Source organism: Hipposideros armiger, unplaced genomic scaffold (genome assembly GCF_001890085.2).
Source record: "Hipposideros armiger isolate ML-2016 unplaced genomic scaffold, ASM189008v1 scaffold_159, whole genome shotgun sequence".
Lineage (NCBI taxonomy): Eukaryota > Metazoa > Chordata > Mammalia > Chiroptera > Hipposideridae > Hipposideros > Hipposideros armiger.
The window spans coordinates 3,213,614-3,225,117 of record NW_017731509.1 but is presented as its reverse complement, the minus strand read 5'-3'; the positions used below and the strand labels follow the sequence as shown (position 1 = coordinate 3,225,117).

The following is an 11,504-nucleotide window of genomic DNA, read 5'->3' as shown; positions in this document are numbered from 1 at the left end:
AAATCCTAAAACCAAACTTATTCTGGGAAGGCAGGAAAATTAAAGGGCTCAGAAGGTTATTCCTTGTTTGTGAGTTAAGATGCTCAAGATAGAATGGATTAAAAAGAATAATTTTAGGCAGGAGAAAAATTAAAGCTCAGGTAATCTGACTTATAAGATAAATAAGTCTAGTTAATTATAATCTTAAATAAAATTTGTAAAAAAAAAAAAATCACAGCTCAAAACAATGAAATCAATACAGGCTTAATAAAGTCAAAACAAGTAAGTACAACCAACTCTCAATTAATTATCCAGGGTGATTTTAAAGTAGCAATAAGAATTATTTTTAAAAACCCAGAAATAAGAAATAATGTACACCAATTAGGGGAGGACTGGTACTGACTCCATGCCCCTACCCTCTCCACACAAGGTAAAAGCATGAATTGGCTGTACTAAAGAGAAGAAAGCTGAGAGCTAGATGTCCAATTGTGTATACCCAGAATAGCTGAATGTAAATTTAGTTGACTTTGTAATTGATTCTTATCTATAACACCGATCCTAAAGTTGCAAAGAAAATAAATCAGACTACCTTTCAAATTATATCTGCCTCCAAACTGATCAAATAAGGCTATTCCATGGCATGCATAATTTTTAAAAAACTCAAGCTCTATCCCAGCATTCTTTCTCCATTTTGGAATCCAGCACACCCAGAGTTAGATTTCTACCCACAAACGAAAGCCCAAATGCCAGTCTTTGGTGGGAATCTGTACATGCAGATGTGGGGCCTCAGAATACCTCCAAAAACTCCACTAACTTGATTAGCTAAAAAGCAAAGTGAAGTCATTAAGAACATTTTGTTAAACAAAGTTTTCTGTTGTTTTTTGTTTGTTTGTTTTTATGAGTTTAAAAAGCCAGTCTCAGTTCTACTTACTATTTGGTGGCCCTGTTGCCTGGTATGGTGGATAGGATGCTGACACAGTAGGACGAGAGAAGACTGGCGGTTCATCTCCAAACACCACAATCATAACCTGAATAAGCCCCAACAAGTCTGACTGTGGCTAAAAACAAAACAAATTTAAGACACTAGATTGCTGCACAAAACACACAAATTGTTCAAGGATCTTTCCTTCCAATACCACAATTACAAAGAGAGTGCCTGTTTTCCCATAAAGCTTGCAGTCCTAGTTTACATTCCATGTCATGCTAGATTACTGTCACAGCTTCCTATGTGGATTCCAGGTTTACTTATTATGACTGAAAGAATTTTCTATAAAAGTTCATGCTTTCCCTTCCATAATAGAGTTGTTGCTGAGAATCAGCCGTTTGGACAGGGACTACATTTTCCAGCCCTCCTTGCAACTAGTTTTTTCCAATGGACCATAAGCAGAAATGATTTAACTTATAAGCCAAGATGTGATAGAAGGGGGATGCTCCGTTACCACTCTCTTTTTGCTTGTCTTCCTCGATGCAGAGGAAGTCCTGGGCGATCGTGGCATCACAAATTGGAAAGAGCTTGGGTCCCTGAAGTACCAAGTAGAGGAAAGCTGCCTGCCAATGAGGAACACTCCCAGTGGACTACTACGTGGGCAATAAATTCCTAGTGTTAAGCCTCAAGCATTTTGGGGTTTATGTTTTAGAGCAGCTAGTGATTATTTGTCACAGTTAATTAATGTATTTATCTAGTACATTTCAGACATTATACCTGATAATCATTGCTTTTAATACCCTACACTTGTTCAAAAATCTAAAATGACTTCCAACTGGATCTTTTTCTGGGTTCTTTATTATGTTCCATCTATCTGTTTGAATAGTCCTGTGACAATTCCATACTATTTTAATTACTAGTTTTATAATATATTTTGATATCTGCAGGGTAAGTCCCTTTAGTCTTATTCTTCTTGGAGAGTGCCTTAGCTATCCTCAATCTTTTGCATTTCCATATAAATTTTAGATCCAGCTTATCAAGTTCACAAAATTAATCAACAAATATAGAAATTAAAACTCCTGTTAGGATATAGATCAATTTGAAGAGAACCAACATTTCTGACTCAATACTGAGTTTTCCAATACATGAATAAAGTTCTCTCTCCTTTGACTTAGGTCTTTAATGTCTTTCAATAAAATTTACAATTTTCTCCATGATGGATTTGTACCTTTGTAAGGCTTATTCCTAGGTCAACAGTACTAAAAAAAAAATCAACTGGGGCCGGCCGAGTGGTGCATTGGTTAAGAACTGGCTTGGGACGCCAGAGGGCCCCAGTTCGGATCCCACATATGAGGGCCAGTGACACTGCCCTCCACAGCTAAGATGGTGAACAACAGCTCAACCTGGAGCTGGGCTGCCGTGAGTCACCGGCGATGGCAGGTGGGTTGCCATGGGCTACCGTGTGTAGCTGGCAGCCAGCGTGAGCGGCCAGCAGCCGCAGTGAGCGGCCGTCCAGAAGCCGGCGACTGATCTGCCTTTCCCGGGAAGAGCACAATAATGGTGCCAGCTTGGGCCAGTGAAGCAACATCCTCCACAACTAAACTGAAGAACGAAACAGCAACTTGTCTGTTCTCCTTCCCCTGATTCTCCAATAAAATCTTAAAAAAAAAAAAAAAAAATCAACTATTCATTTACCACTTCATCAATTCTCTATCATGAGTGGAATACAACATGTGACCTTTTGTGTCAGTCCAATCTGCTACTAAAACCATCTATAGAGTTCTTAATTTCTATTATTCTATTTTTCAGTCCTAAGATTTCCACTGGTTCCTTTTCATCAGAATTCTCCATCTTGAACATATTAATCACTATTATTTTCAAGTCTGTGTCTGATAGCTAGGTTACTTGGGTGTGGCAGTGTCCTGCTTCTATTGTCTTTTTTCCTCTCTGTCCTCTTTCTTGATGTACTTGATACTTTTAAATTGTATGCTGGACATATTTTGTGAAAAATTACAGAGGCTCTATGTACTATTTTCCTCTAGCAAAAATAATAATATACTACGAGAAATGACCTTAATATATATAATCAGAGACTGAGCTGATTCAAGGTTGGGGTTTTGTAGGCTTATACCTGTGTTCCTCCAATGGCATCATCTCAGAGCCTAGGGTGTCTACTTACACCCCTCTTCCTTGATAAGGTTCCAAACTCCTATTGCCTCCTCAACCTGAGGCTGCTGAGTACTTGGCTGTGTTTTTCAGAGGTTTTCTGCTTAGCTTTTTAGCATCTTGTCTTTGAAGCTTAGAAATTCAGCATATCTCTTGAGAGGAAAACTTAGATGATCAGGTTTACTTCTTTGTAGCTTCCTTTTCTTCCAAATCTGAAGTACTGGCTGCACTGGCAGACAGAACAGCAACTGCTATCTTTTTAGCCCTGTGAATCTGCTAGAAACTCTGCAGGTTTCTCTGGCTATTAGCTAAAGCCCTCTGCCCAGATTCTCTGCCTCTTACCCTGTACTAAGAATCAGTAAATACTCCTAGGGAAAACTGGCAGAATGTTGGCTCATCTCTTGCAATTCTCTTCTCTAAAGGTTCTTGGACCTTCGAGTCCTAATTGCCTCAACAGTTCTCTAAAGCCTTCTCCAGATGTTGTTTGTACTTCCACTTTTCAGGTTATTTTGACAGGAACACAGGTCTGCCAGAACTTTACCATCAGAGGTAGAAACAAGTTTCCTGCTACTATTACTTCTCTAGCCACCCCCCCATCCCCCCAACAACTATTACTTCTTGATAGGAACACTTTGAGTAATGGGATTTGTATAGTGTCACAAATATATGCCACCAGTATGCTATTTTTTTCATTCAACAAGTATTTTTTAAGCATTTACAATGTGTCAGGCAAAGATCTAGGCCAGGGGTTGGCAAACTATGGCCCACAGGCTAAATTTGGCCCACCGCCTGTTTCTGTAAATCAAGTTTTATTGGAACACAGTCATGCTCCTTTGTTGATATACTTCTATGGCTGCTTTCAGGCTATAACAACAGAGCTGAGTAGTTGTGACAGAGACAATTATGTCCTGTAAAGCATGGGATATTTACTTTATAGAAAAAGTTTGGCATCCCTTGTTCTGGGGACTGGGAATACTGCAGTGAACAAAACCAACAAAAATCCTCCCCTTTTGGATGGAGTTTGCATCCTACTGGGGTTGGGGGAGAGGTAACACATAACCAGTATACTATTTTTTAAATGCACTTCCCACTCTGTAAATTCTATCCATTCTTAAAGGTTCAACTCAAGCAAATAGCGACTATGCATATTCTGTGAATTACAAAGCTCTATACAAACATAAGATATACAGTCATGTGCCATTTACCTACGGGGAGAAGTTCTGAGAAATGCGGTTAGGTGATTTCATCAATGTGTAAACATCATACAGTGCACTTACACAAACCTAGATGGCACAGCTTAGTACTGTAATTGTATGTGCTATGCTTTCATACAACTGGCGCCGCCGATGTGTTTATACCAGCATCACCACAAACACGTAACATGTTGTGCTATGTTAGGACAGCTATGACATCACTAGGTGACAGGAATTTTCCAACTCCACCATTGTGTATATACAGTCTGTTGTTGGCCGAAATGTTGATACAAGTGCATGACTGTATTTATTTTGGAGAGCCTTTTCCGGTTACCCAGCTCAGTGATTAGTGATCTTACATAAACTTATCTCTTCCTTGGAATCCTCTTTGAGTTTTAACAGAAAGTAGATGCTAGTGAGCAAAATGTATCAACTACAACAAATTCACAAAACACTGTTAATACTTACATGTTTCCATTCATGTAGATAAGGAAGGTATATCTTCCCATTTGCATCAACATGCTTTCCTGTTTTAATAGTCATTGAACTAGTAGGTTTAACAAAACAGATAGGAGGATTATATGGGTAGGTGTCCAGCAGCCAAAGGCATATTGGAATATTATATGTATTACCTGAGAGAGAAAGATAAACTTCAGTTATTCTCTTTTTATTATTTTTCAATAATGGCATCGTAGGCAAGCAAAGCGAGAGCTACAACTAAGCATCAGTTTACAAAATCACAATATTTTAATGTTTCAAAGTTCTATTTAGGATCAGTTTCTCAAATTTTCAGGGTGTAAAATACATCAGCAGGATTAAGGAGCTAACTGATAACTACTCTGCCAGAGTGCGCTTGCTGCTGTAAAAGCATTCTTCACGAATTATCTTTTGGCTCAATCCATTCTTTGCTACTTGACTCTTATCACTTCAGTTAATAAGGTTCAGTGGGAAGGGATATAGAAAGAAGACCATGGATTATGGTTTCCTATCAGAAAGTGATAGAATTCCCTTGCCAAAGCTATCCAGCTGTCAAACAGATGCTGACTGGTGGCCACAGCTTGACCAATGCATATGGCATTTTCAGTGGTAGTTATTCAATCAATTATGTCATCTCCTCGTCTTTGCTTTATGTAATAGAATCTCTCATTGAGAAATTTGACTATATATAGTCAAATTGAACAGTGTTTCTAAGGATCCTATAGAGCAAATATATTGAACATAAATCACAGCCTTTTCTTACAAAGCTTAAAGCAAATGTCCCAAGTAACCATTTGAATCACCTGACATAATTCAGTTAACTTTTCCTTAGAAAGTTTCATATAAATACACACATATAAATTTCACTTAAAGAAATCAGACAGTTGTGGGACTTTGGATTTATTGTTTACCTCAAACTACTTCTACAATGAAGAAAAGAATCCAATAGAATATATCCTAATACATAAAACAGAAGTTTATTTCCACCACCCAGAATTCTTTGCTTTGAGAAAATGATGACTTCTACAGAATTACTTAGGCTTAAGAACTATGCTATATGAAAAATGGTGAGGGAACACAGAAGGATTTAAGATCAAATTTTTATATATATGAAATAAATCTTTAATTATGTTAACCGTAGTTTCCCGCCTCCATCTTTCCCCTATATACCTATTTCCCTCACCAGAGCTATTTCCTGAAGGCAAAGGCAAAGTTGGCACCCCTGAATCTGACTCAGTCATCCCTGATTTTATCATATTTGCTTTATTCAATGTTGATGCTCAAGTGTCTTTTCCCTCTGCCTGGAATGTCCATTCTGTTATGAATGGTTGGCTCATCCTTTAGTACCAAGTTCAAATGGCATTTACGCTATCTTCCAACATGGTCTTGTTCTCTTGTGTAATCTCACAGCATCTTTATATTTTATCATTCTATAGCACTTATAGAATATTGTAAATATCGATATATTCCCTCTGTTTCCCCTATTTGCTTAAGTTCTTCCAGAGAAGGTACATCCTTTATTTACCTTTGTATCTACAGCCCTTATCTCCTATGTCTCATGTAGAGCACGTACTATATAAAATTATGGGTAAGTTACAGAGACACAGGTCTTAGTGAGTCACATGGAATAATTAACAAATAAAGCTGTCCAAAAATAGAATAGTTGTTTACTGAATGTTCCCTTATCACTGTAAGTATTCCAGCAGAGGGTTGGTGACTGGTTAACAGAGATGTAATTATCCATCATCAGCTTATCACCAACACTACAATCATAAATTGCTTCTTTTGATATCTGTTTACTATATACCAGACTCTGTGCAAAATCCTTTACACACATTATCACAGGAAGTTCTTTTTTGAATCTGGTACTATTATCCAAATGTTATAGATGCCCACTGTCACAAACCTGATAGATTACAGAGCAAGAACGGAAACCTTACTCTGCCCTGACTTTACGACTCTTATCTTAGAAATGATACTATATAGCTTCCCATTGTCAGGAAACTCTAAATGGGGTGGGAAGCTTAACTAGGAGGCATCTAAGATTCCTTTCTTGTTCTAAGATTCTTTTTTTTTTTTTTTTTAGCTGAGCCATCCCGCCACCTGTTGGCAGCTCACGGCTGCTCAGCTCGGGCTGACTCGAACCGCTGTTGCTCAGAGCTCAAACTCTTGAGCGAGCTCTTAACCAACTGAGCCACTCTGCCGGCCCTCTAAGATTCTTTGATACCATGAAACATCAAGCTCTTCTAGCACAATGAGGAACTTACTGATATATCTTGGTAAGAAAGGAAAAAAAAAAAAAAACAAAGCTGAAAATATTAGGTGCTGCTGACGAATGAAGTTCAATTACAATATAAGTTAAACTCTCTACATCACATGCAAGTCCTGAGAAAGTTGGTTTAATTTACTTAGAACTCTCTGGCAACATACATTGTGAATCAAAATGCATCTATACTGTAGACATAAGTTATATTAAAACAACACTTGCCTCTATAAAGCACAGGAACTGTTCCAGTGAGGTTCATTAGTTCCCTGGAACTACCATCATTAAAAACTGAAAAGAAAGAACAATGATGTAATCACAAGCATTTTCATAGATGCTCCCATGTAAGTTATTCTTTTAGAAACGCTGGTTAAAACTCATTATTATTATTACCCTTGAAAGGGACTAACTTGTTAATGTAGCATCCATTTTGTCCAATAACAGAGTATCCTTTGTTGATTCATTCAATGCGATCAGCTTTAGAATGAGTAAAGAAAAGATGCTTTGAATTACTTGGAAAAATCGATGTGAGTGCTCCAGCATGATTATAAAATTACTTAAAAATCACTGTCAACTAATACTATATGAATTGTTCATCTAATATCATAAAATTTTAGATTTCCCATATGTTTATCCCTATTATCATTCTCAATCCCAATGTAGTAACAAAGCACAGTATTAAAAAAAGTTTTCACAGTTAAATACAGACATCTTCTTTTAATACAAGTATTTCTCACATCATACAAGTCTTTCTAGCTATAACTGATTAATTAGGGCACATAATTTATACTACATGGACTGCTATTCTTTGTAATAATGATTTGGAATTAGCACCGTATTACACAGGGAGAAAGCTGTAGTGTACACAAGTACAAGAACACAGCATTGTTGACAGTTCTACTTACTACTGACAATTATAAACGGTGCTGTTATTCTGATTTTGTGCTTTTAAAGCAAACCACCTTATTTAAATTTATGGCTTTATTTACTCTAAAAGTATGTTGATAACAATGGTTTAGATGTGGTGTGGCCAAGTAAGATCTGTTCAATGGTTTTGGAGTCTCTGTCAGTTTTGATCAACATACTTATTGTTTTAGCATGCAGTAAAAACTACACTTAGAGTAAAATTCACATTCCATCTCCTACGAAGCCATTTTTAAATTAACTCTAGTTTGGGTAACATGAGGGGTTTTTTTGGATCTAGATACCATAGTACAATGTGTGGACATGAGGGAAAATTGTGCCCTAGGTTTGGAGGAGAACTTCAGGTTCACATCTCGTCATTCAGGAAACTCAGGATTGTCCCTCTGTTGCCTCCCCCTTCTCATCACCAGGTTGCTAATGTTTTCAAAGCCTTAGGGGGGTAAGTGGAGTTTAGGGTGAAAGTCTCAGCTACAAAATTCAGCTCCTTGCCCTCAGTGCCAAGGGATTCATAATGAACAGAGCTCTTAGCCATGGCACGTAAGATATGGGGACAAAAAGACTATTAAAAAAAAACAAAAAACTTTAGGTAATGTAATTTCTTACTTAAATTTCAACTTTATTTTGTCTCAATAACGAAACTGTCAGCTATGCACTCTACAAAATTAAGGATCACATTTAAAAAATGTTTTCCTCAACTACAAAATGAGAGGAATATTCCAGAATTTTGTTTTCCTAAATGACTTCCTAAGAATATAAAGAAATGCTAGATTGCTGGGGGGCGGGGGTGTTAGGGTTCAGTTGTTAATTAACTATAGGATACACTATACAATATATTCTCTCCCCTCCCGGTGAGGTATAACATATTAGTATATTAAAGGCTCTGAGAAACATTGCTGCCAAGAAGCCCATTTAATTTTGTTTAATCTGTAACTGCTCAAACTTAACAAGAGAATCAATTCCCTTTACCCCCGCCAGCAACACTCTTCATAACTGTGGATAATACTTTGGGAAATGATGGACAAAACTATCTTTAACATTCCCTTTAGGTCTAAATTTGCATAGCTCTATGTTAGACTATTTGTTTTTAAAATTTAAAATAAACAAATTTAAGATGTTTTTATTAGATCTTGTAATTTTCTATCCCTCCAACACTTTTAATAGGTGGTTTTGTCCTAAAATGGAAAAACCAACAAACTTAGAAGAAAAATTGGAAAACTACAATCTTTAACAAAAGAGTAAACTCGAAGTGCAGTAATTAATATTTATTATGTAAACTCACCATATGAATCCAATACAGGTTTGAGATCTTTGTATAACGTAATGACATTGACAGTTTCACGTACAGTTAGGTCTCTGTATTTGTACTGAAAAGCAAAATCACACAAGAATGTAGTTTAAAACTAAATGTACATATGTACCTATTTCACTGCTAGGTTAATTTTCTTAAAATTTTATTTTCTTAATAGCATTCTTCTTAAAAGTATAATGGTTCTCACTAACCATTAATTAAAGCTGAAAGAACCTCAGTAACTTTCTCTCCTGCCACCTATTCAAACCCTTTACTCACCTCCATTTTAGCTCTTCCAACTTAAAAGGTCTTCCACCAAATCAAATCTTAACCATTCTCAAAAAACTAGCTTACATCTCTCGCTCTTCTCAACGAATCCTTTTCCAGAATTCCCTTTAGCCCATAGTGACTGCTCCCTTTCCTTCAAACTCCAGCATTTGTTGTCAATAACAACTATTTTGCAATTTATCATTTTCTGTATTGTATTTTCACATTCTCAGCATGTACCACTCCACTCCAGAAAACTAGGAACCTGGCTTACACACTCTTGGAAGGTTAGATCAGAAGATGGGGACCCCCATCTGATGACAATATTTGAAGCTCACCAGCTGATAAGCTCCATCCATGAACACAAAGCTTTCAATCAGCTTTTAGTGTTTCTTATACAGAAGCAGTCGACTATTGCGAAAACAAAGACTCCAGAAGCATGACAGAGACCAACACAGAAAAGAAACAAGAAGTAATAAAATTAATGCAAGAAGAAAACTTCAGAAAGAATTAGCATTAATAATTTCAAAAAAAGAAGAAATGACATTGTATCCATGAAACAAGGACACTTAGAAAAGAAAGGACTCTTGGACATAAAAAAATATGAATAGAAACGAAACATTCAATAGAAGGATTTGAATATAAAGTCAAAGAAATCTCACCAAGATTAACACAAAGGGTGATAGACAATAAGAAAGAAAAATTAGGGAACAAATCCAGGTCTACTCAAAGGCATCTCTGCAACATTTTTTTGCCCTTTTTTCCTGAAGCACCTATTTTTCCATGCTTTTGGGATCAGTACTATTAGCGTACAAACATATTTGTATTTCTCCCATCTTAACCACACAAAGAAAAGTGTTTCCAACCATCCTTCAGCCCTCTAGCTACAACCACTCTTTCAGTTCCCCTTTATAGAAAGCAAAAACCTGCAAAGAGCTGCCTAACTTTGCGGTCTTTGACTGCTCTGTTTCTTTCTCCCCTTTTAAACTTTTTATTATGGAACATTTCAAATATATTTAAAAGTAGACATAATAGTATAATGAGCCCCCTGCATTCTATCTACACCCAGCTTCAACAATAATCAACTCATAACCAATCTTACTTAATCCATACTCTCATTCATCTTTCCCTCCTTCTGTATTATTCTGAAACAAATTATAACATCATATCCTATCACCCATAAATATTTTAGTATCTTTAAAAGAACTTAAAAAACCCCACAATACTATTATCACACTAAAATAATCACCATTTCCTTATTATTATTAAATATGTAGTCTCATGTCTTTTTTTTTTTAGTTTGAATCAAGATCCAAATAAAGTCCATACATTGCAATTTGCTAAAATATCTTTTAGGTCTCTTTTAATCTATAGATCCTCCCTCTCATCCCTCTTTTTTGATAACAGCTTTGACATATAATTCACAAATTTAAAGTAAATTATATAAAGTTCAATGGTTTTAAGTAGATTCAGTTATGCAACTACCACCACAATCAATTTTAGAACATTTTCATCACCTCCAAAAGAAAATGGTACCCTTTAGCAATTACCCCCTTATTTCACCTGCCCGCACCCTTATTCATCTTAGACAAACACCATTCAACTTTCTGTTTTTATCAATTTGCCTATTCTGGATATTTCATATAAATGGAATGATATGCTACGTGGTCATTTATGACTAGCTTCTTTCACTCAGCATGTCTTCAAGGTACATCCATGTTCTACTTGTATCAGTACTTCATTTTATGGCTGAATAACATGCATTATTGCTTAATATATCACGTTTTATTCATCACACATCAGTTGATAGGCCCATTTCTATTTTTACCCCTTGGAATTTGTTGACAAAATCAATTCATTTGTCCTATAGAGGCTCCTATGATATTTCTAACTGTATCACCTTGGTTTGGTTTAATATACATGTTCCTATGTCCTCTGTATTTCCTGTGAATTAGTAGTTGGATCTAGAAGTTTTGATCTTTTTCATGATTTTTTTTCTAAATTTTACTTTTTTTCGTCCTC

The 11,504-nt window shown here is 36.2% G+C and overlaps 1 protein-coding gene across 5 annotated transcripts in view; it reads right to left on the bottom strand.

The window, feature by feature from the left end:
• Positions 1-11,504, bottom strand: part of TSG101 (tumor susceptibility 101) — a 33,988-nt gene that overhangs the window by 20,702 nt on the left and 1,782 nt on the right. For 2 of the 5 annotated variants that reach the window (XM_019651400.1, XM_019651399.1), the window contains 5 exons: positions 9,207-9,291; positions 7,414-7,480; positions 7,229-7,294; positions 4,732-4,895; positions 911-1,037 (listed from right to left, as the gene is read on the bottom strand). In XM_019651400.1, coding sequence (XP_019506945.1) covers positions 911-1,037; positions 4,732-4,895; positions 7,229-7,294; positions 7,414-7,480; positions 9,207-9,254 — 472 coding nt within the window. In that variant the 5' untranslated portion in view covers positions 9,255-9,291. Of the gene's footprint in view, positions 1-910; positions 1,038-4,731; positions 4,896-7,228; positions 7,295-7,413; positions 7,481-9,206; positions 9,292-9,820; positions 9,904-11,504 lie in introns of those variants that run through there. The other 3 variants (XM_019651401.1, XM_019651404.1, XM_019651398.1) reach the window with 3 other exon arrangements.